The sequence below is a fragment of the Budorcas taxicolor genome, chromosome 8 (genome assembly GCF_023091745.1).
Source record: "Budorcas taxicolor isolate Tak-1 chromosome 8, Takin1.1, whole genome shotgun sequence".
Taxonomy (NCBI): domain Eukaryota; kingdom Metazoa; phylum Chordata; class Mammalia; order Artiodactyla; family Bovidae; genus Budorcas; species Budorcas taxicolor.
This window is the reverse complement of record NC_068917.1, coordinates 51039324-51056850: the sequence shown is the minus strand read 5'-3', so window position 1 is coordinate 51056850 and position 17527 is coordinate 51039324. Positions and strand designations below refer to the sequence as shown.

Genomic DNA, 17527 nt, shown 5'->3' with positions numbered 1-17527 from the left:
GATTGGAAATTGTTTTCCACACGCTGAAATTGTCTTGTGTAAGAATAACATGTTTTTGTAATACACCTTGAAGTACTAAGTAGAGATTATATTTACCAGTATAAATCTATAAATAGTTACAGTTTTAGATTATAATTTTAAATTTTGTATAATAGCATAAAAGAGTTTGACAAATTATGTGTGTATGTGTGTGTGTGAGACAGAGATTCTTAAAAATTTATTTAAGCCAGTGAAAAAATGTTTGGCTTTAGAAACTTATTAGAGAAAAAAGAAACTTACTGGATTGTGGTATTAAAATGTTTATTCAAAGTTACAGAATTTCAAGAGAGAAAAAACAGTGATTTAAATAATCATTCACTTGATCTGTCATTAACAGAATAAGAGGCTAGATTGCTTTTGTTCAGATCCTAAGCAGGATTTGCATTATTTTATATAATTAAAAATAAATAGAAATTACATTGGAGAAGGCAGTGGCACCCCACTCCAGTACTCTTGCCTGGCAAATCCCATGGATGGAGGAGACTGGTAGGCTGCAGTCCATGGGGTCGCTGAAGGTCGGACATGACTGAGCGACTTCCCTTTCACTTTTCACTTTCATGCATTGGAGAAGGAAATGGCAACCCACTCCAGTGTTCTTGCCTGGAGAATCCCAGGGATGGGGGAGCCTGGTGGGCTGCCATCTATGGGGTCACACAGAGTCAGACACGACTGAAGTGACTTAGCAGCAGCAGCAGCAGAAATTACATTAATCATCTTCTAGTCACCAAGATACTTACAATTTTTTCTTGAAAAATATTGCAGTTTTGTATACTTACATGTATTTTGTCATCAGACAGTTAATGTACACTAAACAGAAATAATACTTTAGTACAAATTATTCCTCATTATACATTAATAAGCTGCCTGAATTCCAGAGTATTTTAGAGTACATAGAGAAAACTTCCCATTCCTAATTTAATCTTTAAATATTAATATTAATGGTTTCAGTTGGCTGGGAAGAACTTCCTCAATTTTATTAGTAGGTATAATCTTTTTAGAAAATGTCTTTAGAAACATTTATCCCCCTCCCCCAAGATGTATAATAGAATTATGGTCTCATAGCAGAGTCCTGTATAAATGAGATTAAGTCAATTGAAATGATATGAGAACATATTTCTAACAAGTAAGAAAAAAAGAGATAGTAAGTAGTAATTAAGTAGCTTCAGGGTGGGAGGGAGGCAGGCATAGAAGGGTAAATATTTATAAACTTCAGAACTACCGTAAATGACAGCAAAATATGCTTCAGTTACACTGATATCAATCCCCTCAGGTATACAAACAAAAATGAGTGCCTCCTATAAGAGTCAGCCAGTTGAATATAGTATAATACCTGTCAGGAAAATTTAATTTTTTTAAGTAACAGATTTATTGCAATATAATTCACATGCTATAATCAACTTCAGTGAATTAGTATAGTGTTTTAAGGTGCTAAAAGCAGAAAGCCTTCCTTACTACTGCCAAGTAAGACAAAAATATATATTTATTGAAGTAAAACATTAGTATCCGGTTAGGTGTTCTTTCTATGTTTATGTAAAAGAATCCCCTCTTGTAAGTGGTCAGCTTTATTATTTTTCTTTTTTAAGTTTTCTCTGATATCAATCTAAAAGAAATGTTCTAAAATGATTTCTTGTCTTGGTTAATCTTTTATACACTTGACCATTATGATTGAAGAGCAGGAGCAGAATAGATAAATTATCTCACATACTTGTTTACCATAGAATTTCAGACTTGTAATTTTTCTTACGTTGAACCCTAAATATGGTTAGAAGACTTAGTAAGTATAGGAAGTCTTGAAAACTTTAACTTTTCTGTTTCTTTGCTTAATGAAGAGGTTGAGTTAAATCATCTCCAAGATTCTTTCCAGTTCTTGAATTCTATCATCGAATAAAATATGTGTAATTAGAATGCATGCCTTTCATTTCCTTTACTGGATTAAAGTAAAAAGTTAGGGTTTAAGTAACAGGAAGGGAAAAAATAATTAATGAACTTAATTATTATTTGAGTAACTTCCTTTTAAGAGTAATTGAATATTTATAACCCACGTTACTGAACTTCTGATGGATCAACAGAAAATAGGGACTAATACTCATTCTGTGGCCTTTCCCCCACAGTCTCTGAGCTCCTTATCTGTGTGCTATAATCGAAAAAGCACTGGACCTGGAGTCAGTATACCTGAGCCTAATTATAGGTCTGTCATTAACTTACTCTGACTTTGAACATCTGCTTAGTAAGCAGCTGACCTAGATTAGATGGTCTCTAAAGTCCTTTCAAACATGTACTATTCTGAAATTCTGTTACTGCCTCAAGTCCTCTGATGCTAAATTGGCAGCTGCTTCTGCTACTTTGGAGCCTTGCCATTGCTAGCTTTAGCCTAAAACCCGTCATTGCCACCAAATGTTCATTTTCCTAATTCCTTCATTCCTATGAAGCTAAGTCTGTTGCAAACAAACAAACAAAAAAAAACCTTTTCTTAGTTTTGTTACATTTAGAGTCAGTCTGGAGTAACTCGAACCCAGTCTCTGGGCCAGGGTCCAAGTTCTTGTGTAGAACCGATTTGAAGAACCTGGGAGGAGGTATGTCACCACCTAGATAGTTCGAAGAGTCTTGTGCCCCCAGCAAGAACTATAGGAAGCACAAGGGTTTATCTTACTTTTTCCCGGGAAATATTCAGATTCTGTTACCTTTTGACAACACTAAAAACTGTTGTGCAAATAACTGTCAGCATCCAGAAGTGACTGTTGTCAGACCACTAAAGTGGAAAGGCAGCATGTTTGATGTGACTGACTCTAGCCCTTAATCGCACATTCATAAGCTCCCATAGTACCTCACTTATACTGCCGGTAGTTTATAGTTAGGACAATTATATCGTAGAAACATGCTGTATACCCAGTATTACTGAAGCATTTTTAAAGGAATTAAGGTAGTAGTCTTGAGATTTTGTCATGAAGTCTATTCATAAGTCACCAAACCATGTGGCATTTGAAATTCTCATTCATCTCTTAATCTTTTCCACATTAGTCCATTTCTATGGGTGAATAAATGCAAATCTCAAGAAAATAAGTAGTTTGCGCTAGGCTATAATACATATATTTTATTCATTCCCTACTGTTGCATTGCATTTTCATCACTGTGACCAACTTCAGAAAATAAAAAGAGCCACTTTTAATACCTAGAGAAATGAAGAACCTCTGTTACATTGAACGGAATATAAAAACTGAATCTCCATTAAAATATTAGTGACATAGTATGTTCCAAATATATTTAATAATAAGCTACACTGAATTGCATAAATGATTTAATAAATTCATCCTTTAAGATTAACATTCTAAGAGACCTCAGCTACTATTTTTTCAAAAGATGGAATGGAAACTGATGAAATAAATGAATATAGATTTTATTATTGCATTAGATATGGTAGTGGTGACTAAGAAACTTACATTTTAAATATAAATTTGTTGACATTGTCTCATTTTAAGTCATTCTTTTACAAGACTAAGTACTTACTAGTGACTGAACATTTCATACCAGTCTGACTCTACAACTCTTTTTTTTTTTTAACTTCTGTACTTGTAGATATGGCATTCGCCCTGAAAATGTGATTATATATGGCCAAAGTATAGGGACAGTACCGTCTGTGGATCTTGCTGCTCGGTATGAGAGTGCTGCTGTTATTCTTCATTCTCCTTTGACCTCAGGAATGCGAGTTGCTTTTCCTGATACCAAGAAGACCTACTGTTTTGATGCATTCCCAAAGTAAGTATTAATATTCCAGTAGTTTAATTCAAAGAAACGTTGGAAGGAATTTTTTTCCATCATTCAAGGTGTTCATGATACAGTTCTCTCAGCCTTGAAGTCCTATTAATATTTTACATATATTATAGAAATTGTGAAATAATTAATCTGTGGAGAGGGTGGTGGCAGGACACCAGTCAGCAGGCTGAAATGTTTGCGCAGTAGTAACCTAGATGAAAAGTGCTGTGAGCCTTAGTCCCCAGACAGTGGCACTAGCATTGGAGACAAGAGAATGAATTTGAGAAGGAAAATTGATAGAATAAATGTTAGACTGTATATAAACAAAAGACTTTGACTATAATTCCCAGATTTCTGAGTTGAGTTGCTAATGGATGATAGTGCCGTCCAGTGAGGTGCATAACACTGAAGGAGAGGAACAAGTAGAGGGAAAAGGAGATCCGTGTGCATAAAAATAGTGAATGATGTCTGATGAGTGACATGTTTTACAAAAGAAATGAATTGTAAAAATGTTGTCTTAAATGAACCAGAATAATTATTGCCCCATAAGTCTGCAAACATAAGTGTTAGATTTAAAAGGAGGACTACATTTCTTCATGTCTCTCAACATAGAGTGATAGTTCCTGCTAGCTCCTCTTCATCATTTCAAAAAAATTGATGGCCTATTTTTCCCAAAAAAGGGAAAAGGCAAGAAGTGAGAGCCTGGCAAATTTCAGTCTTTCTTTCTTTCTCAAATGGGCAGCAATACCAAGGTTTTTTGTGAATGATATTTGGGGCAAAGGCCAAAACATCACTCAGTTCTTTATAAGAACAGCAAGGGTCATTTCAAAACCATTTTTTCTTCATTAGCCTAAGGGGGGGTTACTTTGGTAGGGAAGCTTATGGGAGCGTATGATCCTATCACCAGAGCAAGCTATGGGGTTTTTTGGTTTTTAAATTTATCAGGGATTTGTTTTGATTTTAGAAAACGGTAGATTGGAGGGTATGTGTGTTATACTGTGTAGCTGAATGGTTGGAATGATAGGGAGACATTTGGGGTAAACTGCTGCCAAGTTATATGTCTGTCTGACACCCTCTTTCATGTTAGCTACACCACAGAAGCACTAACAGTAAACTGTTTGAAAAACATCATACATTTCCTTTTTTGTTTAATTCCTCTATTATGGAATAGTTGGCAGCAAGTAATATACCCAAGCATTTTTTCCTTACCAAATGCTGCCTTGAATTATTTCATTGACGATTTTCTTCAAGACTCTATCCTCATTTTATGCTTATAATACCTAAATGCCTTGATGCCTCTCTCTCTCTCTCAGGAAATTTTTAAAGAATTGTTATTGTAAGGTTTCTTTGTATTGTTTGTCTCTTCCAAGTTGCCCTTTCTTATTGTTTATTTTGATCCTTGTATTACATTTAAAGTATTCTCCTCTGATGTCTGATAATTCTTGGTTGTGTGCTCATATGGAAAAGTAAGGAATTAAAGAGCTGACCTGAAGTGGGTGATTAAGACTTGTTGACTGAGTTTCACTATCCAGTGATCTGGTCAAGCCAATTAGTTGGGGATTCCCATGCTGCTCATCAGTATTTATTTATCTTTCTTCTTAAGGCAAATATATAGTCTCCAAAGAAGACTCTTCCTACATCTATGCCTTAAGAATGAAGGCCTGGATGCCAGCATGTATATGTTTACTTGTTATTTGATATCTCTGCCTTAAACTGTGTCTGGTAATCCCCTAGTCCACTAGGTACAAGGCAGTTACCCAGCTGCAAAAGCAAGGGGAAAGAAGAGAGCTGGGGGCAGGGGTGGCTAACTACTTCTTAAAGAGACTTTGAACAAATTCTGTAGATTTGAATCACCTGCCTTCATCCCCATGTCAGTTCCTTCTGGTGTATTCCCTGGTACAAATTGGGCTGGTTCTTCACTGTACCCTTCTATCCTCTTAAAATTGTGTTTTCTCCTATACTTTTAATCTATTTTCTTACATACTCATCTGCTTTCCTGTTCCAAAATGTTATGTTTTATTATATTTCTATTTTTGTGACTAAATATCCTAAAAAATATATTTTGCCATCATTTTAGTAAGAGATTAGGAGGGAGAAAAAAATATGAATGCAGAGAGGTATTAAGTTAGCACATAGCTGAAATAGCCCTTGATTTCCTCCTCTCCTTGCAACCTAAGTTTCTATTCTAAATATCAACATTGTAGAAAGGAGAGACTGCGCTGGCAGTCCACTGTTAAGACTCTGCACTTCCCATTGCACTGGAACTAAGATCCCACATGCCATGGGACAGCCAAAAAGAAGAAATATCTGTAGAAAAGTAAACTAAGGTGGCTGTAATAATTGAGTGATTCTCTCAAACAGAAGTGCATGAAATTAATATCTTCAGATAATCTTAAAGTAGGGAGTAATGTAAAGATGACTTTTGAATCTTATTTGTAATCTAAAAGGTATCTATCCCTTCTGAATTGATTCACAGGTGGTTCTGATGTTTGAATTATCTAATATAACACAAGAAAATCTGTTTTATGGTTCCTTTTCATACTTAATTTGTTGACTTCTTCCCCCTTCTCTTTTCCTACAGCATTGACAAAATCTCTAAGATAACCTCTCCAGTATTAATAATTCATGGGACTGAAGATGAAGTCATAGACTTTTCACATGGTCTTGCATTGTTTGAGCGATGCCAAAGACCTGTGGAGCCTTTGTGGGTTGAAGGGGCAGGTCACAATGATGTGGAACTTTATGGACAATACCTTGAAAGATTGAAACAGTTTGTGTCACAGGAACTGGTAAATTTGTAAAATATTCTGTAAATTTGCATATTGGGTTTTCTTTTCTTGCTGAACTGCACTCTGGTAAATAGCATAAAACCTGAAGGTTTTGTTTGCAAATCATGTCAGTTGCCTTCATAAATGTACAGGTAATGATTTGTTAACAGACTTAATGAAGGTTTTAACTACCAAGCTAGAAACTGGAAATAACAGTATCATGCAGTCAGGCTGTGTAATTTATATTTTTTCTGTGAATTTTTTTTTAAACATCAAGATGAGTACTGTATGAAATTTTAATTCTATAAAATCAGATGCTATAAAAGTATTGCCAAATGCTTTTGCATATCAGAAACAAATTTATAAATATTTTTAAAACATCTCAATGTACTAAATCTTATCCTGGTATACAAATGTAATATTCTTTGAATAAAAAGCTGTATATCTAAAACAGTTCAAGTACTCATAATAAACTATATGAAAACATGCAAGTTCACTAAAGGTGACCTAAACCCTGTTGTACAGGGATAGAGATTTAAAAGGTTATTTTATTGTAAAATACATTGAATTTTCTGTATTCCCTGGTTATCATACATTTTCTCCTAAAAAAAAAAAAAGATGTAAGTCTTAATTTTTATGCCATCTGTTAATTTACCAACTAGTTACCTTTAAATGAGAAGTCATGATAGAACTGAATTTGAACTAGTTTTGATTTTTAAGTTTGGTACTGTGAGGCAACTACTTAAAATTTTCAGTTTAGTAATTTAAAAGGCATTTAGAGCTTCAAGAATGATTTTGTACACAATGTTTTAAATTTTGACTAATCCCGTAGAAATGCAGTACTATCATTATTAGAAAACCTGAAAGTCCATTGGATGTTCCTTAAGACCACACATAGACTGGCTATTCAATCTCTTTTCACTCTGACTATTTTTAAGAATAAGACTTGTTTTGGATTACTTTCTGAGAATTTCATGGATTTACTCCTGGATACAGGAGATAAAACATTTAATTCATAACTTTTATATTAACCAATGTCGTAAAAAAATAAAGTTCACACACAAAAACTAAGTTGCCTTTCCTTGAATGAATCCTGCTTGAATAAAACAATGAAAGAAAAATTAAAATTAATGGTATGTAGTCTGATTTGTAAATGAATGAATATACACACTGTGGATATATTTTAAGGCCTTATGTAGTTTTAATTGTTCTGCTTGTTCTGTGGTTATGTCTAAGACTATAGTATATGATTCTCTTCAAAGTATATCAAGTATTGTGAATGCTTTGGTTCAGATGTGTCGAATTAATAGTAAAACAAAAATATGCCACTCAGCTGTGCTTGTTTTCCTTCTTCCATGCTCCTCACTTCCTACTTAAAATAAGGACTGGAAAAAAATGCCATTCATCTTTGTAGTATATAGATCTATAGTTTTCTAAATTTTATTATTATTTCTTTCTTTTAAAGAGACTTTTTCCTTCTCATAATTGTCTTGAAGCCTATATAGTTCCTTATTTGTACAACATACCCCAGAGTTTGGCTAAGTGGGTTTTTATATATATTATCACCTGGGAAAATCAAAATATTGATCATACTACTTCAGTATTTACTGATTCATTCACCAGGTACTTACTGAATGTTTAAATCATTCAAAACCCTATGCCAAATAAAGATAGACATCAACCTTGTCCTCAGACTTCACAGTATAACTGAGGAGACAGACACTTTATTGCATGAGTATTATTACTGTTTGTGTAAGACTGAACAGATTTATAGGGTATTAAAATAGGCAAAAGGCATTCTTGAGAGGGAACATGGGGAGGGAGAAGTTGAGGAGTCCCACAAAGAAGTGGTATCTGAACTGAGCTTTGAAGGATAACTTAAGAAAAGACTAGACCTGGGTGGCCCAAAGAAACATTCCTGGCTGAGGGGAACAGTATGTGGAAGCCTAGACAAGGATATGGTGTGTTTGAAATTAAGAAGACTGGTCAGAGGTCAAGGGGAAAGGATGTCATAAGGATGAGGCTGGCAGGCTAGTTAGGGGCACAATTACACATGGTATGATTATTCTGGAAACAGAAAGCCACTGATAGAAATATGAAACTCTACTTGTCAAGAGCTTATGGAGGAAAAATACCTGGAGTTTGTAGCTTGCAAGAAATAACGTGAGCCAGTTGATTACAACCTTAAGTAAGCTCATGGTAATGAAAAATTGATCGTGGAGAAATAATCTCATGTACAAAATGCTTGTTAAACCACATCTGCAATACTAATTTCAGGATGCAGTGAAAGGAGATTCACAAATTAGAGCAAATCCTGGGGTGTTTTAACAAGTTGGGAAGGGTCTCATAAATCAAAACCCAAAGAATAATTAAAGAATTACATGACTAAGGAATGATAGCTATCTTCAAATATTTGATAGGCATGTGCAATTTATCCTTTTTGACTCCGTAAAACTAGGTGAAAGTTGTGAAACAGCAGATTAGAGCTCAGTGTAAGAAAGAATTTATGGTTCTTTGTCCATTAAGGAAAGGGAACACCTCTGAAGGATAAGTGAGCATCTTAACCTTTGGCACAGAAGCTGAATGACATCTGACACAAGGCTACAGAAGAAATTTCAGATTTAAATGAGAAATTGAGCTAGATGGCCCATCTGTAAAGTGTCTTTAAGATATTATATTTCATTTAGAGTTCTGCCTAATCAGAGCATCTCCTGCTCTGACATCTAGAAGAAGGACAGTATGATGTAGAATTGGCAATCACATCTGTGCGCTCTTCTCAAATGACATTAATAGATCCGTGACCTTGGAAAGTCACTGGACCATAGCTTACTACTAGAAATGAAAAGGTGGCACAGATTGATCCCTTACATTCCTAATGAAATGTGAAAACCTCTTAGCCCCACTCATGTGTAATGACTCATCAATTTTTAACCTTCCTTGACAACAGGAGCACCAAATAACATATTTTGATATGTGGCTTTTGTGCATATCTACATTGTACAGTTTGGATAGTAGTCTTGGGTTCTGGGAAAATGGTCAGCAGTGTACATAACTCCTACAGTATCTTACAAGTACAGAAAAGAATCAGAAGTTAAATTGGTATATCATCTTCACACTTCTCACCAGGCCTACATTCCACCTAAGAATATATTCCACAGTAGTTTTTTTCTTGGTGATTTCTATAAATACATAGGTGTTGCTCGCTTTAAGGAAACTTGATAAATGAAAAAAATTTTTAAGCTGTAAACTGACAACGTTTGTCATGTAAATAGGATGTTCTTAGGTGCAAGTAGACATAATGGCAAAAACTTCAAGAATACGTATTATGGGAAGCCAGATAAACTCTTAAATCTGGAAAACTTTTAAGCATCATAAAGCCTAATCCCTTCATTTTACAGGTGAGAAAGCCCAAACATGAGAAGTTACTTTGCAAGGTCTACAATATAATTGTCAGGAGTTGTACTATCATTATCTTCTCTTCACCCAGTTTATCTGTACTACTGTGCCAATGGTCCTCTTGAACTGTAATAGGATATAAACTTACTTGTTCTCTAGCATTAATCATAAGCATTTTTAAAGAGGCTCCTACATTTCTCTTTCAGCTAGTTAATTCATTGAATAGTAAATTGGTAGGTTATACCTTGAACATTCCTCTAATGATTTCTGTCTTTAAAGTAAGTAATACTAATTCATTTTACAAGGTTCAATACAGCTATTTGGTTGTGTTAAAACCTGGTGAAGATTTAACAATTTAACTGTAGTCACATGAACAAATACTTCCTTCAGCAGCACATTTACTACAAATTATATAGCATGCCAAGAATAGGCAGTTAATGTTGGGGAAAAAAAAGCATCAAAGCAGTTACTGCTGATTGGTGACGGAACAGGCTTTAAATTTGTTGCTTCAGTTTAAAACAGGCAATATGTTCAATACCATGATAGCATATCACATTTTACCAATGTATATCCCAAGTGTTCAGTAATCAAAAAAGGAACTATGCATATGACAGCTGAAACTGAGTTATAATTTGCAGAATAGAGAGATCTCTACCACATCTATAAATGGTCATGCCTCTGACTGAATTAAATGAATGAGTAATGCAAGGGAAGGAAGCAAATACCTCTATCCTGGAAATGACCCACTTGACATTAGTTGATGCGGGGACAGAAAGGGAGGAGCAGGAAATAACAAGAGTAAGCTAAAGTCTGTTAAACTGGTTCTTACATTAGAAGCCAGATGGTCCTGAAATTATTTTTCTCTTTTTATTTCCTCTTGTAACAGGCCACCATGTACTGAACTTGCATAATACAATTATAATGCAATACAATGTCTAGCTTCTAGACAGAAATTTTAATAGTTAAACTTTTTTCCCCCAAGTTATAGCTTAACACAGTATATTAATTGAAGTAATAAAGGTAGCAAATAGGTTTATGTGTATAAGGGCATCTGAGTCAAAAATTTTAAATATACTGCTCTTTTCCAGGTTACCTGCAAAGTATCATGGATTTGAAACTATCAATCAAAACTTTTAACTTCTAAAGTTTGAGATTTTGATATTTTTTTCCTAGCTGATTTGAGTCTGAAAATCTTGTGTTCCAGTTTTTCTAAGTTCACTGATAGAAGATAGAATGGGCAAGTGGGAGAGAGACATGAGAAAATAAAATATATATATATCCCTGAATACATGTAGTGCTATCAAAAATGATGTTTATACTTACTGTAGTAGCTACTGTAATATCAACTGTAAAAAATATATAAATGGTTATACTCAATAAAATGTAAATGCCTATGAAATAAATCAGAAGGGAATAAATAAAATGAAAAGTAATTATGTTGTGGCAATAGGATTATGGGTGAGTATTTTCCTTTTCTTAGAAAGTTATCTTTTATGTTGGTATGCTATCTTTTATGATTTTTTTTAATGGTTTTTATTTTCACTGGGAAAAACTGATTCTTTTTAAGAAATCCTAGGATCCCAGTATAGAACAATGAGAGTAACTCTCAAATGTTTTTAGCCTGGCTCTCAGAAAGGCAAATATAGTCCTCATATTTGGGTAATGCCTGATGTTGACGGTTTGGTTTGGTTTTGTGGGGGTGGGGGGAAGTCAGGGAGTGTAACAAATTCCATAATATCTGAAACTTTCTACCAAGTCTATAAAGTATTTTAGTTATATATTTATAAAGCAAACCCAACAATGCATTGTTACACAGTTGACCCTTGAAATAACATGGGTTTGAATTGCACAGCTCCGCTTAATATGCAGATTTTTTCAACAAATACGTTGAAAAATTTTTGGAGCTTTGTGACAACTTGAAAACACAAACCACATAACTTAGAAATAATGAAAAAAAAGAAAGGTATGTCATGCTGCTGCTGCTAAGTCACTTCAGTTGTGTCCGACTGTGACCCCATAGACGGCAGCCCACCAGGCTCCCCCGTCCCAGGGATTCTCCAGGCAAGAACACTGGAGTGGGTTGCCATTTCCTTCTCCAATGCATGAAAGTGAAAAGTGAAAGTAAAGTCGCTCAGTCGTGTCGGACAGTTTGTGACCCCATGGACTGCAGCCTACCAGACTCGCCTGTGCATGGTATGTCATAAAAGCATATAAATACGTAAATACTAGTCTTTTATCTTTTACTATCATAAAATATAAATCTATTATAAAAACAAAATTTATCAAAACTTAGACCATCTATGGTGCCATTCTCATTGAGAGAAATGTAAATATAAAATGTAGTAAACTTAAAATACACACACTGCTGCTGCTAAGTCACTTCAGTCGTGTCAGACTCTGCAACCCCATAGACAGCAGCCCACCAGGCTCCTCTGTCCCTGGGATTCTCCAGGCAAGAATACCGGAGTGGGTTGCCATTTCCTTCTCCAGTGCATGCACTATTACTGTATTAATTTTGTAGCCACCTCCTGTTGATACTGTGAGCTAAAGTGAGCATCTGCTTGAGTTGCTATGTCAGCAGTTCATCTCTCCAGTAAATTGCATAGAGCAGTAAAAATTAACCTCTTGTCATTCTCACACATTTTTCTTGTTTGGTACAATGCTGTAAACCTTGACTAACACTCTGGGACATATGAAATGCACCCAAAAAGCAGAAAAATGTCATGACATTACAAGAAAATATTGAGTTGCTTGCTATGTACCATTAGCTATAGGTTGAGGTCTGCAGCTGTTTCAGCATAAGAACCATCATAAAAGCAGAAAAGGAAATTCACAAAACATGCTGTGGCTACACCAACAGGCGTGAACATCCTCCACTTTGTGCAAAATACCTTTTTATCTCGTGTTGAAAAATACAGCTTTTATGTGCATGAAGGATTATTATAAGAAAGGCATACCTAGAGATTCCAATGTGATTTGAGGAAAAAGCAAAGTTAATATATGACAAAGCAAAAAGAAGTTGAAGAATCTAAAGCTGGAGAATTTAATGTCAGCAAAGGATGTTTTGATTATTTTAGAAAGATGGTTTGGCTTTAAAAGTGTCAAGATAACAGAAGCAGCTCCTGCCAGCCAAGAGGCAGCACACAAGTTCCCAAATGCCATTAAGAATATCAGTGAGGAGAAAGAATATCTGCCTGAATAGGTCTTTCATGTAAACCAAAGTACTGCATTATGGAGAGAGAAAAAAAATGTGCCACAGAGGACATTTATTAGTAAATAAGAAAAATGATCACCAGGATTTAAGACAAGAAGGGATATATTACTGTTTTGTGAAAATGCAGTCCAGTTTATGCTCCAAGATGCCCTTATCTCTAAAGCTGAAACCCCAACCTTGAAGGGAAGAGATAGATACCATCTGCCAGTCTTTTGATTGTACTATAAGAAACCCTGAACAATGAGAACCCTTTTTCAGGATTAGTTATATTGATGCTTTGTCCCTGAAGTCAGGAAGTACTTCTCCAGTAAGGAGCTGCCTTTTGAAGTTCCTTTATATTGGACAATGCCCCTGGCCATCCAGAACCCAATAAATTCAATACTTCAAGGCATCAAAGTGGTTTACTTGTCCCCAAACACAACATCTCTAATACAGCCTCTAGATCAGAGGGTTATAAGGACTTTTAATGCTCATTACATATAGTACTCTATGGAAAGGATTGTCAACACTATGGACAAGAAGTCCAAGAGAGCATCATGGAAGTCTGGAAAGATTATACCATAAAGATGCCATCATTACAGAAAAAGCCATGAGAGTCATCAAGCCCAAAAGAAAGTCCTGCTGGAGAAAACTCTTCAGATGTTGTGCATGACTTCACAGAATTTATGACAGAACCAGTCAAGGAAATCATGAAAGAGACTGTGACCATTGCAAAAAAGTGGGGGTGAAGATTCTTAAGATAAGAATCTTGGGGAAATTCAAAAGCCAATGGACACCACACCTAGGGAATTAACAGAAGACACTGATGGGGCTGAGTGCTTCTGAATCAGTGCCAGACAACGAGAAAGAAGTAGAAGCAGTGCCAGAAAACAAATTGTCAGAAGAGTTCTGATTATTCATGACGGTTTTGACTTCTTTTATGACATGGACCTTCTATGATATGGGCACTGAAACTAAAGCAAATAGTGGAAGAAGGATTGGTACCATATAGCAGGGATCCCCAAACTTCAGGATCTAACTCCTGATAATTGAAATAAAGTGCATAATAAACGTAATGCACATGAAGTGAAAGTAGCTCAGTCGTGTCGGACTCTGCGACCCCGTGGACTATACAGTCCCTGAAATTCTCCAGGCCAGAATACTTAAGTGGGTAGCCTTTCCCTTCTCCAGGGGATCTTTACCAACACAGCCACCAGGGAAGCCCAAGAACGCTGGAGTGGGTAGCCTATCCCTTCTCCAGTGGATCTTCCTAACCCAGAAATTGGACCAGGTCTCCTGCATTGCAGGCAGATTCTTTACCAGCTGAGCTACCATCTCCAAATCATTCCCCCTTTAACCAGTCCGTGGAAAAACTGTCTTTCACGAAACCAGTACTGGTGCCAAAAATGTTGGGGACTGCTGCCGCATAGAAACATTTATAAAGAAACGAAAAGGCAAAAATCAGAAATTACAATGTATTTTCATGAAGTTACACCAAATGCGCCTCCCTTTCCTTCCTCCCCTTCCACTTCCTCCACCTCTTCTGCCTCTGCCACCCTAGAGAATATACCACCAACTTCTCTTCCTCCTCCTCAGCCCACCGGAAATAAAGACAATGAGGATGAAGACCTTTATGATGATTCACTTCCTCTTAATGAATAGTAAATAACCATGTCATACAGTTAATAAACTTATGCATGCATATGAGTGTCTTCATGTGAAAGTCTAGTAACTGTAGGATAAGAACTGTGTGAGATATTTTTGTTTTATTTTCGTTGCCTAAGTATCCATCATGTAGAACACTGCAAGATTTGTACTGAAGTGAGTGGGTAGCTTATCCTTACATAGGCATAAGGTGAGTGACATTTAATATAAAATTATTAACATTAGTTTTCTTACTGTTTTATGACTTTGCTTTCAAAGAATTATGCTGCAGTACAGTAGTGTTCTTGTCCTCTCATAATTGGAGAAACTGCATATCAGCTTATCACAGGTAAGTGGAGTTTTTTTTTTAAGTAACTGTTTCTAATACTGTATTATGGATATGACTATAATACTATGTGCCATGAAAATTGTATAATGTTTATTCATTAGTCTATAGGTTGGTCTCAGTTCAGTTCAGTTCCATCGCTCAGTTGTGTCTGGCTCTGCGACTCCATGGACCGCAGCACGCCAGGCCTCCCTGCCCATTACCAACTTCTGGAGTCCACCCAAACCCATATCCATCGAGTCAATGATGCCATCCAACCATCTCATCCTCTGTCGTCCCTTTCTCCTCCTGCCCTCAATCTTTCCCAGCATCAGGGTCTTTTCCAATGAGTCAGCTCTTCGCATCAGGTGGCCAAAGTACTGGAGTTTCAGCTTCAACATGAGTCCTTCCAATGAACACCCAGGACTGATCTCCTTTAGGATGGAGTGGTTGGATCTCCTTGCAGTCCAAGAGACTCTCAAGAGTCTTCTCCAAAACCACAGTTCAAAAGCATCAATTCTTTGGTGCTCAGCTTTCTTTATAGTCCAACTCACATCCATACATGACCACTGGAAAAACCATAGCCTTGACTAGATGGACCTTTGTTGGCAAAGTAATGCCTCTGCTTTTTAATATGCTGTCTAGGTTGGTCATAACTTTCCTTGCAAGGAGTAAGCGTCTTAATTTCATTGCTACAATCACCATCTGCAGTGATTTTTGATAGGTTGGTCTACCTTGAAGCAATTGTACCGATTACACTACACCACTATAAAGCAATCACATTGCTGTTTCTTTGTTATCAGTGTACGAATCATTATACCTGGAAATAGGAATTTCTTTTTCACATTATCTTTTCATTTTTGATACCTAGTGTTAGTAGTACATATACCATCTACCATGTTTTATATCGTGTAAGACAATACTGGTGTAGGTATCATCAGAAAAATGATCATCTTGTAATCTGACAGTACAAACTTATGGGGTCAATAAAAACTGCTGTAAATGTATTTTCTCTTATGATTTTCTTAATAATCCAGAAGTAAACTCTCTTGTTGTAAGTGATACACTGCTTTCCTCTAGGTTTCTTCAAGATTTTCTCCTTGTCTTTGCCTTTCAGAGTTTTGTACTATGATATGTCTGTTTGTGATCTCTTTGCATTTATACTTGGAGCTAGTTGAATTTCCTGGATGCGGAGATTATGGTTTTCAATAAACATGGGAAATTTTTGCCATTTTTCTAGCTGTTTTTTTCCTTCTCTCCTCTTGGTACTCTCAGTTCAAGGGCTGCAAAGATTACAGAATTAGTCATCTGCTCTTATGTTAATGCGCCCCAGGCTGCTTTACTTTTTAGATTCTGTGTTTGCTTTCCAATTTCCTCTGTTGCCCTTTCACATTCTTAACTGTCACTGCATGCTACTGTGAGTTTGTTTTTTCTTCTCTAACTTGCTCTTTCTGGTGTTTCTGTTCAGATGATCTAGAAAAACAGATAACTGAACTTATTAAATTATGTCTAAATTAAGAACAACATGGCTCTGCTTAAGACCCTGAAAGACTATGCTATGAGCTACAGCCAGACAATCCAGACTGAGTCTTTCCCCACTCTGAGGTAAGAATTAGGTGTTGGCTGCCTTGGGGATAGGGTTCTGCCCAAAAGATCTAGATTTCTGGGCCTTATGGTGAAACTTGCTCTCTGGTGAATGTTACTGCTGTTGTCTTCTATGTTTCTCAGTCATGAATTTTCAAGAAACAGAGCGACATGCCGTTAAGGGATGCACACTGACTGAAACTGCCCACCCTGGCCAGGCACCATACTAACCATTTGCATGAGTTGTTTTATGACAGGAGGTCCTGGTAAGGAACACAGAACTAATAAGCCACCACCAGCCGGAAGAGTTCAGGAAAGGTCAAAAGGAGACACTACATCTCTGACCACCTCCCAGAATCCTTCTCTCTGGCATCCATCTTGGCTGAACAAGGCGTGCACCACTAGGAAGGACTCTGAATCAGAATGATTGGCTAAAGACAACCCGAAAACTAATCCCATCACCATAAAACCCGAGACTGCAAGCCACGTGGCAGAGCTGTCCTCCTGGGTTCCCTTACCCTACTGCTCTCCACCCAGGTGCCCTTTCCCAATAAAATCTCTTGCTTTGTCAGCACGTGTCTCCTCAGACAATTCATTTCCTAGTTAGATAAGAGCCCAGTTTCGGGCCCTGGAAGGGGTCCCCCTTCTTGCAGCAGTACCACTTCCAATATTTCCAATGTTTCAAATTAACTTATTACCCATCTGAAAATCTGAAGAGACCAGAAGAAGCGGTAGCGTGCATCAGCCAGCCTTGAGCTTAGCACTTTTTAATAGCCATCACTGACTAGGATGATGGATTTGAAAGTATTCTCTTTAGAATCATGAAGA

At 36.4% G+C, this 17527-nt stretch overlaps 1 protein-coding gene across 2 annotated transcripts in view; it reads left to right on the top strand.

The window, feature by feature from the left end:
* Positions 1 to 6857, top strand: part of ABHD17B (abhydrolase domain containing 17B, depalmitoylase) — a 43689-nt gene extending 36832 nt beyond the window's left edge. For both annotated transcript variants that reach the window (XM_052645081.1, XM_052645080.1), the window contains exons 3-4: positions 3613 to 3792; positions 6371 to 6857. In XM_052645081.1, the coding sequence (XP_052501041.1) occupies positions 3613 to 3792; positions 6371 to 6590 (400 nt within the window). In that variant the 3' untranslated portion in view covers positions 6591 to 6857. The remainder of the gene's footprint in view (positions 1 to 3612; positions 3793 to 6370) is intronic.
* The last annotated feature ends 10670 nt before the right edge of the window (positions 6858 to 17527 follow it).